This window comes from Chanos chanos, chromosome 6, assembly GCF_902362185.1.
Source record: "Chanos chanos chromosome 6, fChaCha1.1, whole genome shotgun sequence".
In the NCBI taxonomy this organism is placed as follows: Eukaryota; Metazoa; Chordata; class Actinopteri; order Gonorynchiformes; family Chanidae; genus Chanos; species Chanos chanos.
The window spans coordinates 46502793-46517942 of NC_044500.1; the positions used below are offsets into that span (position 1 = coordinate 46502793).

General features: G+C 44.4%; 2 protein-coding genes across 2 annotated transcripts; both read left to right on the plus strand.

Moving 5' to 3' along the window:
* The first annotated feature begins 9108 nt into the window (after positions 1-9108).
* Positions 9109-12075, plus strand: trub2 (TruB pseudouridine (psi) synthase family member 2). The gene is made up of 8 exons (XM_030777720.1): positions 9109-9276; positions 9559-9696; positions 10082-10156; positions 10309-10370; positions 10714-10795; positions 11057-11129; positions 11241-11377; positions 11623-12075. Exons 1-8 carry the CDS (start codon positions 9153-9155, stop codon positions 11949-11951), a joined length of 1020 nt encoding a protein of 339 aa, XP_030633580.1. The 5' UTR covers positions 9109-9152; the 3' UTR covers positions 11952-12075.
* A 630-nt stretch (positions 12076-12705) lies between these two features.
* hdhd3 (haloacid dehalogenase-like hydrolase domain containing 3) lies at positions 12706-14937 on the plus strand. Its single transcript, XM_030777607.1, has 3 exons — positions 12706-12806; positions 13569-13903; positions 14538-14937. Exons 2-3 carry the CDS (start codon positions 13574-13576, stop codon positions 14931-14933), a joined length of 726 nt encoding a protein of 241 aa, XP_030633467.1. The 5' UTR covers positions 12706-12806; positions 13569-13573; the 3' UTR covers positions 14934-14937.
* The last annotated feature ends 213 nt before the right edge of the window (positions 14938-15150 follow it).

The following is a 15150-nucleotide window of genomic DNA, read 5'->3' on the forward strand; positions in this document are numbered from 1 at the left end:
CCTGGTGGGCGTGTCTGTATGAACGTGTGTGTCAGTGTCCGGCCTGGTGGGCGTGTCTGTATGAACGTGTGTGTCAGTGTCCGGCCTGGTGGGCGTGTCTGTATGAACGTGTGTGTCAGTGTCCGGCCTGGTGGGCGTGTCTGTATGAACGTGTGTGTCAGTGTCCGGCCTGGTGGGCGTGTCTGTATGAACGTGTGTGTCAGTGTCCGGCCTGGTGGGCGTGTCTGTATGAACGTGTGTGTCAGTGTCCGGCCTGGTGGGCGTGTCTGTATGAACGTGTGTGTCAGTGTCCGGCCTGGTGGGCGTGTCTGTATGAACGTGTGTGTCAGTGTCCGGCCTGGTGGGCGTGTCTGTATGAACGTGTGTGTCAGTGTCATTTTCAGTCTGTGGAGTCTGAGAAACAGTGGTGTGCATGTCTTCATCTATCGCATTGGTTTCTGCGCCCTCACCCTCCTGTGTTTTCTCCCTTTCATGACGTGTCTCCTGTCTCAGTTCACTTCCTCTGCATCTCTTAACAATGGTGGTGTTTCTAGCATGTTGTGGTCCTGTCGGCGATTCCTCTATGACCTGATTTCCAGTCTTGCTGACGATTTTGCATGGCGTTGCATTGAATGTCGGTGAGAAGTTTTGTCTTGTCTCAAGAGTACGTTTGTCACCGACACTGACCTCTGACTGCTGCGTTCCTCTGTGAGCGTCTGCGTACGCCTTACTCTTTGCCTTTTGCTCTGTGTTTAATTCCCGATCAGCGTGCAGTTCAATGAGTTCTGTCGACTTTCCCCTCAGCTTTCGGTTGGACAGCAGTACGGCAGGGCTTTTACCTGTTGTGGCATGGCTGACGCTTCTGTGGACAGTCACATACTTTCTCAACTCCTTTTTCCAATCCAGTCCTTCTGATTGAGCAATCCTGATTCGCTTGTTCTCTTCATCAGCGTTGCGTTCTGACGCTCAACTTCTCCATTGGACTGAGTCCACCTCAGTGTGGCTTTTATGAGTGTGATTCCATTATCTTCACAGTATTGTCTAAACTGGTCGGATCTGAACTGTGGTCCATTGTCAGATTTGCACGTGACTGACAGTCCATGTCTACTGAAGATTGACTCCAGATTATCTCTGACCTTTTCTGTTGTGGTGGTGGTCACAATGTCATATTCACAGTAAAGACTGAAGTAATGCAGTACCACTAGAATGGACTGACTTGCTCACGTTCACTGCCACGAACCTCACGCACTCATCCGCCCCATGCTCCTGTTCCCCCTGCTTCACTGTTGTTGTTTTTTCCTGCATTGTGGACCACTTTGAATTCATACGGCTGTAGCCTAAGAACCCACCACTCTATCCGTGCACATGATTTAGAATGGGGACCATAGATTACTTGGTTCATGGTCAGTGACCAGATCGAATTTTTTTCCCACAGAGGTACAGATGCAGTCTCTCACAGGCCGAAACCAGTCCCAAGGCCTCTCTCTCTCTTTCTCTGTGTCTGAGAGTATTTCCGTTCACAGTCAGTCAGGCTATGGCTCACATAACATACAGGAACTTTAACACCCTTTTTGGCTTTGTACCAGTACTGCGCCTCACCCAACAGGAGTCGCATCTGCTATCAACTGTGTTGGTGCGTCTTTGTCAAAGTAAGCTAGGGTTGTAGCCCTGGCTAGCTCTGTCTTAAGGGCATTGAGAGCTTGTTTCTGTCCTGGCCCAAACTCGAAAGGTGTGTCCTTCCATTTCAGACATCGCAGTGCCTCTGTCAGTGTTGCAAACTATGGGAATGAATCTGCTGCCGTGACCGACAAGCCCGAGGAAGCGCCGCACCTCTGTGGCGTTCTCCGGCTCCCGTGCCTCCGTAACAGCTCGTACCCTCTCCTCAGCTGGCCTGATGCCGTTCACCGACAACAGAATTCCCAGGAAAATCAGTCTATCCATGCTGAACTGGCACTCTTCTGGATTCGGTGTTAGTCCACTCTTCTCTGCGCCTCGCCATGACCACATGCAGCCGTCTGTCATGTGCCTCTTGGTCGCGGGTATGCATGATCCCGTCATCTGAGATCATCTCTACGCCTTCAGGTCTCAGCTAGGGCACTAGCCATCTCATGCTGACACTGTTCGCTGGCTGAAGATACACCAAATAGCAGCCTCTTGTATCTGTACACTCCGCTGAGCACTGCGAATGTGGTGATGTCACATGGCTCAGGAGTAAGCTCAAGCTGATGGTCACCCCATGTCAGATCCAACTTGCTGAATAGCGTTGAGCCATTCATACCCTGGAGCAGCTCACACCAGGTCTAAAGGTTAGAGAACCAGGCTTGTGACTGGAGGGTTGCCGGTTCGATTCCCATGCTGTGTGCCCTTGAGCAAGAACTTAACCAAGGAAGGCTGCCCAGTGCTCCTGCGTCTGGTATGTGTGTTCACTACTGGTGTGTTGGATGGGTTAAATGCAGAGGACAAATTCACTGTTCACAGTGTGTAATCACGGAAAACTTAAACTCATCCTCAATGGGAACAGGAAAGTGATCCCTCACCCTCATCATATCCAGACATCATTTCTCAGTTTTGAGATGATCACAACTGAGTTTACCAATGGGGTTGGCCCATTCACAGGTTCAGTAATGTCCAAGTCCATCAATTCTTTAATCCTGGACTCTACTGCCCCCCTTGGGTTGAACGGTATGTGTCTGAGCAACTGGTCAACAGGTCTCACCTTTGGGTCAACGTGCAAACCGACCTGTCTTGTTTTCAGCCTTCCTACTCTGCTGAATATGCCGCTTCCTCGCAGCAGGAAGCTATTGTTGTTGTGTTTGTTACAACCATATAATGAATATAAATACGGACACGAAGCTGCGGTATAACGGACTGTTCTCCTTACTAAGTAGTCATGGCAACCATCAATCAAACACACCACAGAACACAGGTAGCGGGGGTACAACTGCGCCAAACAAAATAGGTCCATACACTACAATTGTCAGTGCACAGGTTAGTGTCAGTCCACGACCCTCTTCTAGTAACTTTCTGCGTACATATTCTGATGTCCCTTTACTCAAAATTGAATCTCTTATCTGGTTTGTTGGAGAAATGGAAGAAGGCCTCTGAAATGGAAGAAGGCCTCTGTAAGTTGAAACCAATGGAAGAGGGCCTCGGTATACCAAAAAAGGAAAATGCAAAATCAGCAAAACATGAAGGCAATATGAAAAGGGTGAAATCTAGGTTATAGTGACAGGGAAGCATAAGTAATGGCCGGGGCGTAGTTGCTTCAGTGTCCGCCTTGCGTGGACTAGCCCATCGCTTGATAACGAACACCTGTGTTAAGGGGTAAAATATCTGAGGTGAGATCGGGGACATGGTTGAGTATCCAAAGCAAAGTAAGGACATGGCTGAATCATCATTTTTTACTTAGCCAAAAAAGGAAGTCGGAAACAGTGATGTATGGAATAATGAAATTCTGGGAAAATTTGGGGAAATTTCTGGAAGCGAATGGGTTGGACCATGCAAAAACAGATGATGTAAGGGGTGTTACCATACAACCGTGTTATGCGCTTATTGGATACATAGGTTTAGCATGCTGGTAAAATTTTAGATATAAGTGCATGATTTTCTGCATTAGATTCAGTCACTCCCTGGGACCCGACTCAGTTTGTTGTATTTTGCTCACTACTGAATGCAATAAACTTACACTGCATCGGACTCCTGAAGACTTTGACTGCTTTTTGAAACTTAGAATTTATTTTTTTAAAAGAAGAACTTAGTATAGGAAGTAGAGCACTTAGTGTGGAGAAGGGACTCGGCCACATCCGGCCCTGACCGAGAAGTCTCCCCCACAGGTTGTCAGCATCTCCCCCATAACCACAGTCTCTTACCGCTTGTCGCAGGCGGGGTGCAAACCGCTGCACCGTCTCACATGGCTTCTGACGCATCTTTTAAAACGCGTGTCTTGCTAGCGCTGCATTGACCTGTGGCACCAGGTACCAGTTCAATGCGTCGACTGCTGCTTAGTAGTACGTTGTGACACCCGTGTCCGCCAGAGTCGAGAAAACATCTAGTCCAGCGAGATGCAGTAGCAGATCACGTGTAGCCGGCGGTGAAGTATCATCCATAATGAGTCCTTTTCCATCGGCATATGTAACGGTAGCTAGCGAGTAGAGTACTGCGCAGTGAGTATAACCCCACTCCCCCGACACGATAAGAGGCGTACTAGCGACAGACAATAATGCCTGTGGGTTTTAGCCTCCTTGCTAGCACGCCCGCCTCCCATCCCGAGGGACGCCAGTTTGAACCCAGTGTCATACACAACGCAGAGTCGGTTACACATACAGTTGGAACAATGTTAGCTACCTCTTCCACCTGAAATCTAGTGCAGCTGGCTCTGTATGCAAAGTTTTGAATTCTGGATTTCTCCATGCTAACTCACTAAACTTGCATATTTAACTAACTAAAATCAGCGTTGTCCTCGTCACCAGTGTTACATTTCTGCTTTACTGACAAATTAAACAGTATATCGCCAAATTTAATCCCTGATATAATGACTAACTCTCTCACTGACACGGTTTCGTTTTCTGTCACTGTGTCCAAAATCACTCACTACTCACTACGTGGTGCACTATATAGTGAGTTTGCCATTTTGTAGTGCTGTCCAAATGTGTAGTGAGAATTGTTATACCCTATATAGTGCACTCAAAGTATCCCACAATGCATTGTGAAAAGTAGGGTACAACTGATGTACCCTACATCGATCACCTTAGACCATCATGCATTGCGGCCTGTCTCGTGAAAGCAGAGAGTCTTTACAGACCAATCGGATATCCTTATCCCCTGGTGAGTGTTCTATGCACCAAACACTACATAGTGTGTAGGGAGCAGTGAATGAGCGAATGATTTCGGACACAGCATATATCTTTATTGAAACTCCTTTCTTCCTGTGTACCCACAAAACACCTCCAGCATTTCAACAGGAATATTAACAATGCACACGACATGCACCGCTCTTGGAATTCCCTGCCACATGTCCTTGGCAGTCTGTCTTAATGTATAAAAAGCTCTGCACTCCTTAGCCTCAGTGAGAACTGCACTTCATCTCTGAGGTGTGTTCTCCCTTGCACCCAGCCAGGCAACAGTTAAGGCCCCTGGGGACGCTTACTGTCCTCGTACCCTATGTTCAGCACTGACAGTGGTCCTTCTCCGTTGGTGTTTCCTTTCAGTGCACTCCTCCTGGAGCACTGTCAGCCGCTCTTCAATGGGCCTTGCCATGTCCTCCACGACTCTGTCCACTTTGTCTGGAGCAGAATCTTCTCATATCTTGTCCCTTCATTAAATCTTCATGTGGTCTTCCATCATCATCCCTCTTCTCACGCTAATGTGGTACTAGTTGCTATGGTGACCCAGCAAGAGAAATGACAGAAGAGGAAGACTGTTCTTTTGGAACATTGCAAGTCATGCCTTTACAAAGGCAATGTTCAGTAGAACACTTTAAGACAATGTTAAACAGAATACTCTACTGAGAACAAACCTTGAACAGAACACAGCACATGGAGGGAGGGTGTGGGGGAGTATTGATGTCCAGACCAGGCAAACGGAACAACAGTAACATGAGAACGCGCAACTATTTACATACAGAGTCATGATGGTAGAACCCTGCTCTCCCCAGCGATGCCACAATATAATTAAATATTTAATAACCTCATCTTGGTCGCGTTTACGTGGCAATTATTTCAAACCCTTGAACACCTGCGTGATGTCTGTCTTTCTCATATATCCTTTCAGTCCAAACAGCAAATATCTTGATTGGCGTGACACAAAGATTTTCTCCCCTCACACAAAGAAAACAGTAAGTGCTGGCCGTCACGGTCAATTATAAATTTACTCAGACAAGGAGATTAGACCGATTGTGGATGTTTTCCGGGCTCGCCTACGCTCCGACGAAGCGTTGTTTCACCTCACGCAATCTTTCCTCTTGCACAAACACACTTCTCCCACAGAGACAAGGCAATTATGTGTCCAATAATTCCCAGCCATTGGTCGATTACTAGACAAAAGAAAAATAAAGAAAAATCACAAAGCCCTTTGTGCATAAATTCATATCTTTATTACACTCAAAGAGAAAGGCACTAAAAGTGCATTAGATCTTTATTGTAGCGAATCGACCCTGAAAAAAAGCAACTTCCTCGGCAGAATAAAAACGCCCACGAAGAGAACGATCATGATTAATGTGTGTGTAGTGTTTCAGCGACCGAGAGCTGGATAATTGCAATATCAAAACTGTAAATTTTGTAAATTTTGCTTTTGATGAAGAGCTAAATATGCTCTCAACGGAATTACCCTCAGAACCTTTAGGCTTGTATTTCTAGGGCCAGTTTTAGGAGCAGCTTTGCTTTGAAAAGAAAAGAAAAAAACGGCTGTATTAGATAAAACCTGTAGAGCTGGTGTATGTAGTTTGGTCTGATTTCCACTCGAGAATTCTTGCTTAAACCAGAGGGTGTGTTAACTTTTTTCAGGATCGACAGGATTATCACCCAAGATAACACTTGATTTTAATATTAAAACAGCGGATCAGCTGTCAGCAGTTTAATTTCACGGGGAAAATAGTTAAAACAAGATCTGTACCAATGGCACGGATTTACATTTAATTTAGATTCCGTTTTCTCGTGATAACGCGTTATTTTCCTTTGTTTTCTAGAGATCTCGACTTATTAATGTAATTATCACAAAATAACGAAACATTGTTTTCTAGAGATAATGACATAATTAATTCGAGATCTCGAGAAAACAGCTGTTTTCCTGTGTTACCAAAATAATGGTCAAGCTGCCTGTGCTTTGCTATAGGCCTGTGTAGTTTAGTAGTTCATTGTAAAGAGTTACAAGAGAAGGAGCAGGTACATGTCAGCGCGCGAGAAAACGGAGTCTAAATTAAATGTAAGTCCATGGAATCTTAGGGCTTCCATACAATGCAATCCTATGGGGTATTACTGCAGAACAATTATTACGATTGTAAGAACATATCAGCATGATTTTTGGAAGAAAAAATATTTGTTACTTTTTCGTTTTAGATACGTAACTTCGTATATCTCTGCAAACTTTTAGGTGTGCCTACATCATAAATAGCATTGACATTGTGGCCGGCCAACCGTCCCGTTAAAAGGAGAGCAATATTTAGCTCTGTGTTACATCAGCACGGGACAATTTGTTCCGTATTTTTGAATTTGGTTGTTTCAAGAAAAAAATACGTTTCAGTTTCGTAAATAAGTCTCAGTCTACAGATTAGAATTAACGCCAATGGAGAAAGAAGCTCTCCGACATCCCAGCATTGAATGGGCTTGTGATTTGTGGGAGTGTGCCGTTGCAGCGCATTAGCTGTTACCACATTTTACGGACGCTAAATTTGAACGTTGCTATCGATATGACATCCTCTTCACGCGGTCCCCCGCCTATACTATGAAAAAGATTACAAAAATACCGACCCGAGCAAGAAACAGAATTCTCATGGGCTTTCAAGGTTAATGGCAATGATTACAAAGTAAACTGTACACTGTGCAAGCGATTTTTTTTTCAGTTGCCCGTAGTGGAGCGTGCGATGTCAAGGGATATGCCTCAGAAAAAAACATAGAAGCTATATAATACGTTTTATAGTATAATAATAACCAAATGCGCGTTTACGGCCTGCTTTTTGAAGAAATTCTCCCCAGAACGAGAACAATTAAAAATGTATGTGTCTAAAATTTAGTTGTCCCTTATCTTCTTTCGGTGAAGTTGGCAACCCTGTCTGACAAGGCGCCAACGGACACACGATTTCCATCATTTCAGGAGAGCACCGAAAATTCCCACAGCTTTTATTTGTAACAGTAAGGACATTCGGTTCAAAGAAAATAAAAATCTTAATTCGTTATAAATTTGTATTATAATGGTAAAATGTTTGCTAAACGGTTGCTGAATAAAGACAGTTGCTTATGTACCTATATATGATTTATTTGACAAAAAAATGGATTCCCAGTTACTCGTAAATAGCTACTTTGTAGTTGCACTCGGTGGTCAATTTGATGGAGAGTCGGTGGAGAGTCGGCTACAGGAATTAACGACAGTGTATTCAGTGAGGTGATATTACATGATATTAGGTAATAACACTAGCAAAAAAAAGTGTAATAATGCATATTTACATTAGAAGGATGGATTGATGTAACCATTCTTCAAGGTATACGACACTGGAAATTCAAACTGATTAATAGTCGATGGAAAGTTTTTTGTTACTTTGGGACCTAGAAAATACTGCCTCGCCAGTAAGATTAAGAAAATATCTTTTTAAAATGTCCATCTGAGACATCCAGCAAAGAATGTAATTACCCGATTCGTCAAAAATCCAAAAGATAAACGTGTTTGATGGGAACGGGAAATGAAACTCTCACTCATTTAATTTATGAATGTACGTGCTCAGAATTGTTTTGAAATGATATAGAGTTATATTTTTTTTTATCGAGGAGAGCTAACACAAGAGTAAAACTGAATGAGAGGGATATATTTCTGTATTATTGTCATGAAACAGGAAATGGTCAGGATCAATTTTTGTAAATCGTTTTTTACAATATAGCCTATATCGGAAATTTTACAATTAGAAAAAAATGGTCTTTAATGAAAATGCCTCTTTTCCTCTTTTCAGCGAAAGACTGAATAATGTACAGAGACGTCACACAATGTATAAAAGAAAAAAAAGCGACCCGCGTACCCTGCAAGCCAAAAAGCTTCTTTTGTGAATTTTTGTGAAGAATGTGACTCTTGAATTTGTAATTGTTTTCTTATGCAATTTCTAATTGTGTTAATGTATAATGCTGTTGAATTTAATGATAAGATGCTCCATGAAAAAAACGTTTTAAATAAAGAACACCGAAAAACATGCAGAGGAACCCTCTCGGAAAAACGCGCAGAAGATTCTTCCCGGGCGCTAGGCGGCAGTGCTTTTCACTTGAGCTTACACTTTAGGAAGACGAAGAAACCGTCACGCTGTTGTCTCACTTCACAAGTCACTAGATAACATTTATTGTTTATTCTCATAACATTCTGTTCTGATGGGCGCCATAGTATACAGCTACAATAGAACAAATTGCTTTCATGTGTTCAGTTTTTACGCTTGAAATTTTGCGTGTAGAATCTCTTGCTTAGTGGAACGACCTTCTCCAGCGATGCCTAGCGTGAAGCCCGCAGTGAGACTATTCCGTAAACTAGAGGGCCTGTTTGCTGTTTATAAACCACCAGGTGTTCATTGGAAAACTGTTCGAGATACCATAGAGACGAACATACTGAAGGGTAAGCTAAGAATATCTTTCGAAGTCCTTGCGTCCGAATAAATGACGTTTTTTTCCGTACTGAGGTTACCGTTGTGTTCCCGGGGAAAGCCAGCTATATCCTGTTAGTGTTGATACATGCTGTAAGTTAACAAATGTTTGCTTCGAGGGCAAGACATTTTTATGATGTCGATATAAAGGAGTAACTGAATTTATCGTGTTGAAATGTTGTTGTCCGTTGTCTTTGTCGATCAGAACCTCCCCTTGTCACTCTTAATCTCTTTCTCTGTTTCTCTGACTACAGCCGTGGACGCTACACCTCGCCCCGCTCCCCGGCGTTTGGTGCAGTTTCAGGCGGCTTTGCCCAGTGGACAGACCACAGAAAGCACAGATCTCACTGTATCTGTGTCTGCACTCCCCGCTCTATCAGACCATCCCCTGGGTAGGTAAACTGTCCGGCCAAAGGTAACATACTGTCAGTGACGATCAAATAAAACTGACGTCATAATTCAGTCAAACGCTTGACAGACAAGCGTATGGCATAGCTCACAACTGTGCGACAATAGTCGCGAATATCGTTTGTCTCTCAAAGCTCCTTTCTCCATACTGCATCATTTTGTCAGCATATTTAATACGCCAGTTTTAAGGCAAAAGTTATAGAATCCCATCCAACACTTGCTTTATGGACTCTGTTGCATGTCTAGCATTGCAATATTAGCACATAGCATATTACAACTAAGAGTCGTAAGCCATTTGTCTGTTTTCATACTAATTGTAGACTCTTTATTCTTTGTTCTAATTGTATGTCTTTTCATTTTGTGTTGTAGTGACAGGACCACAGTTCCAGAAAGTTCGTGTCGGAGTGGGGCATTGTTTAGATGCGTTTTCCTCTGGAGTTCTGGGTACATTTATGTTTACATCTGTTCATTTAGCAATTTTGCAGAATTTGAGTGAACTCAATTCCTCAGGAAAAAAAAAAAAAACATACTGGCATTTCTAATGCTCTTCCATACTTTATTTGCAGAAGTTTGCTGATCTTGTCTGTTTCTTTTAGTCCTAGGTGTTGGTCAGGGAAACACAGTCCTTCCAAATCTCTACCATGCTCACGTTACTAGGGTAACTACTGGTGTTTTCTTTGTTGTGTGTGTCCTCGAAACTTCATCCTATTCTTGTAAACATTTTCTTCAGAGAGTTAGCGGTGAACGTAATATTCTCTTTGCTTTCTGTGACTATACTCAAAACCCTTTCTTCCAGAGTCCAAGATCTAAAGTAGTAGTAGACATTTACGTTTACATACCTGAGCAAAATCACACAGAGTTTATTCTCTCTCTCTCTCTCTCTCTCACTCTCACTCTCACTCTCTCTGTCTCTCTAATGGTGCATCTCTGAGTCCAGTCTGGATCACATCTGGCCAGACACAGCTGTTAACCCTGGCATTCCTTTTATGGTTGTTGTGCAGGATTACACGTTAGAAGGTGAATTCGGGACGGCCACAGACGATTTCTCTCACAACGGGCGTATCATCGAGAGAACCACGTATGGTAAGGGATTTTTTTTTTATGTGCAAAAGTTGTCGGGGGAAAATGTGATTTTAGGTAGTTGTACCTTGTGATGCATATTGTGCACTTGTAACCGTGATAATATAATGTGACTAACTCTTTTGTACAGCTTGGGGAGATGTCTGTTAAAATTTAGTTAAAGCATAGGGTCCTATGCAGAGATGTTTAATACTTGTACAATTACTCCCTAAACTTTTCTCCGACGTGTGTGTGTGTGTGTGTGTGTGTGTGTCTTTCTTTCAGATCACATTACCAGGGACAAACTGGACAGAGTGCTTGCTATGATTCAGGGAACCAATCAGAAAGCTTTGATTATGTAGGTGCCTCTGAACTTGTTGACTCGTTTGCTAAGGGATGCCAGTTGTCTTACGACGTCTCTTGACACCCTTTGTCAGAAAGCCAGTAATGCCTCGTCTCACCTGTGCAGGTACTCCAAAGTTGACCCACAGTCTCAGGAGGCTTACGAGCTGGCAGTGAGAGGAAGGCTCCGCCCACAGGACAAATCTCCTCCGGTCCTGATTGGCATACGCTGCGCAAGCTTTAAGCCTCCCCACTTTACTCTGGGTAATCAGCATTATTCACGCCCACGCATGCACGCTCATTGTCTTCACTTTATCCTTGGCAGCCACTTTCCCGGATGTGTACCTCACCCCAGGTTAAGTTTCTAGAACTTCACTGACAAGGAAAACAGGCGTCTTAAGAGCGTCTGGAGCAGAACGGATGGCTTTATTTACATAAATATCTGTCCTAATTGTTCCTACATCTTCCCCTTAAACAAGTTATCGCGCTGTTTTCTCTCCCCCTGTCAGAGGTGCAGTGTGTGAACGAGACCCAGCGTTATTTGCGCAGAGTTTTGCATGAGGTGGGCTTGGAGCTGCGCAGTTCTGCCGTCTGCGCAGCCGTCCGCCGGACCCGGGACGGGCCTTTCAGACTGGAGCATGCGCTGACCCGGCAACACTGGAACGCCGCTGATATCATGCAGGCTGTGGCCCACTATCGGCCCACCACCAGGAAAATCAAAAACTCTGGCTTTGACAGCCAATCCAGAATGAGCACCGAGAGCCAAAGCCCCTCCCGAGAACCAGCTCAGCCAATCAGCTTTCTTACGGCGGGCGGGGAACGTCAGAGGGCCGAGTGAGGGGCTGGCAGAGATGTTTTTGAGTCATCTGGGTTTGTTGGCAAAATTAACTGGCTCTCTGGAATTAGTGACTTTTGATTGGCCAAGTGGAAGGCATGGTAAACATCAGACTTTTATGGGCAATCTTCCACGTGGTTTCCGGCTTATAAAATTTGATTGAGTTCTGGATATATTTTGAAATATATTCACTGTTAAATGTGTAATTTATTAATATTTGTTTTTTATTAAAATCTATGGTTTTTCCACAGCATCTCAGAGTGTCTTTCCTCCTTTATCGTATGCGTTTTCTGAATGCGTTTAACCCCGGCCAGCAAGCAGTTTGAATCACATTTAACCTCTTTATTCATATACATACATTGTATGTGTGTATATCCATGTATGTATGTACGCCCCTCATATACATATATACATATACATATATATAATATTCCCTCTCCCAACATCAGTGAAGAGCTGACTGCTCCTAAGGGAATGAGGTTTGTGTGTGTGTGTGTTCGTGTTCATACTTGCGTATGCGTGTGTTTGCGTGAGCTTTCTACTGCATTTATTTAGGTCAAGCTGTCCAGCTGTTAACACAGACCGTTACGAGACCGCTTAAGGCATTGTGAATAGAATGTTAGATTATCGCTCCGCAAAGTGCCGCGTCTATTCCCTTCTTAACCAGTAGGGGGCAGCATTGTAAAATGAGCAGATGTTGACACAACCTTCGTCAGTGTCGGAAGTGCTACACAGAGTGTTATTTTCGGAGTTTGACACACCACGGCTGACAAGTCCTGAACGTAAAGACCGCTAGCCAAGGAGTCTCAAGATTTTGTCGGGGGTTACGGCCGCTTTGTGGCCCTCAGGGGGCACCAGGTACATTAAGTCATAATGTGTATGATGCAAACGTACCGATTATCTTGCATGTTTTCCGCCTTATACCACTGTCAAGCCGTACTTTTGGTCTTAGCCACTGTATGGCTTGCAGGTTATATTATTCCCATCGTAATCTCAGAGCTGGCGTCACACTTCTGAGAAATACCCTAATTGTTCATTGCAGGTTACCCTGTTTAATGTATGAAAGATCTCCCTATTAGCAAATTATGACTTGACGATTCGTAGTCTACTGTGACCCAGGTGTCATTGACCTCTGTGTTTAAATCAATCTATGTATGAAATTTCTGTCCGAGCCGTCTCGGATAGTTCGTTCGGCGACTAACTGAAGTTGCATGTTCGAAATATTTACACCGTCTGTTAAATTGTAGCGTTTTAAGTGACGTCACAAGGCTCTTCCCAAAGCCCACGTTCCAGCTCTTTTTTTTTTAGGGGGCACAAAACAGAAAAAGCAGACCCTTTCTTCAAATCTTGTCCAGCGCAGCCATTTGCTGTTATTAAATAAGCCATGACTCCAAGAACAATCTCTCGTGGAAGCCTCCGTCCGGAGAGCTGCAGTCACGCGTTAACTCTAGTGAAACTGAACAATCTGTTGGCTCATACTTAGGATTCCACAGTATCCATTATGACATCACCGCATTCTCCTATATTTGCATGCTCCTTGGAATTGCTGAGGGTAACCTGAATGCACAGTAGTAACCCTGGTCTCCCTGTGTGTGTGTGTGTGTGTGTGTGTGTGTGTAGGTGTTATGCGGGGACCATTGCGCTGGGTGTTTTGGGATGTGAAGGACACTCTGCTGAAGGTGCGGCGCTCCGTCGGGGAGCAGTACGGCGCGGAGGCCCGGCGTCTGGGCCTAAGCTTACCTGCTCCCCAGGTGGAGGAGGCGTTCAGAAAGGCCTACCGGCAGTACGCCCAGCTCTATCCCAACTATGGCAGCGCTCAGGGCATGGGGGGCCAGGCCTGGTGGGAGGGAGTGGTGCGGAACACTTTCACCCAGTGCGGGGTCCAGGACCCAGCCACACTTGACTCACTGGCACACAACCTGTACCATAACTTCAAGAGCCCAGAGAACTGGGAGGTAAGGCTAACTGGCATTCATCCCCTGTTCCCATAGCTTTGGTTACTGCGCATGTCAGTCTTGGCGCTTGAACGATAAGTGTTTTATTTGTGCCAGCCACAAAACTGTGTGGCATAATTTAAGACATCAGCCCAATTATGTGGGTCAGTCCCATGAAAAGAGGACGAGAGGACAGACAATGTACAGCGCAATCTAAGAAGTGAAACTTAACTGTTCATGGAAAAAGATGCATTGAATGAAGACAGAGAATGTTTTCAAAAATTACTGGGTATTTTTGCAAAATCTCAGTAGCTTCATTTTGGTCTTCTTTTTTTTTGGGGGGGGGGGGGTCCTCTCCCCTGTTATTAAGTCAGATGGTGTGGTTGTTGGCTGCATGTGTGTATGCAGTTAGTACAAGAACAAATGTTTCATCACACAAATTTTTAGCTGATAATTACACAAACTTTTTACTATTACACAAACTTTACACTGACTGTCATGTAAACCTTACAATATCTCATAAACTTTACACTGACTGTCATGTAAACCTTACACCATCACACAAATTTTTTCCTTGTTCTACATTTCACACTGAACAATGACAGACTTTGAGTAGCCAACAGTGCAAACATTTCTCTTTTCAACCGTGTACCAGGTCTTTCCTGACTCCAAACCCACCTTGAAGGCGTGTGTGTCTCTGGGGCTCAAGCTGGCCGTGGTCTCGAACTTTGACAATCGTTTGGAGGGGATTCTACGGGGCTGCGATCTCCTGTCCCATTTCACCCTCTTAATAACCTCGGAGAGCGCCGGAGTGGCCAAACCGGACCCGGCCATCTTCACCAAGGCCCTGCGGCAGTCTGGGGTCCCGCCCACGAGCGTCGCACACGTCGGGGACCACTACCTGAACGACTACCTCGCGTCCCGTTCCCTCGGTATCCACGGATACTTGCTGAACAGGCTGGGCCGTGATGGCCATCCGGAGGTTCCTCCGCGGCACGTCCTTCAGAGACTGGACGAGCTGCCAGCCCGTCTAAAGCAGCACATGGACTGAGGGAAAAAAATAATAAATAATAATAATAATAACACGCACTGAGAGCTGTCAATCATCTCTGTCTTACTGTACATTTTAGAGATTATAGAGATTATATACACACACTGAATAGTATTTTGTTTTCAGAGCAGTTTCATTTAGAGCGACGCGTTATTTCTGAGAACTTGCTCAAATAAATGAGATTTGTGGATATTTGATGGAGGAAGTACTAGTTTGC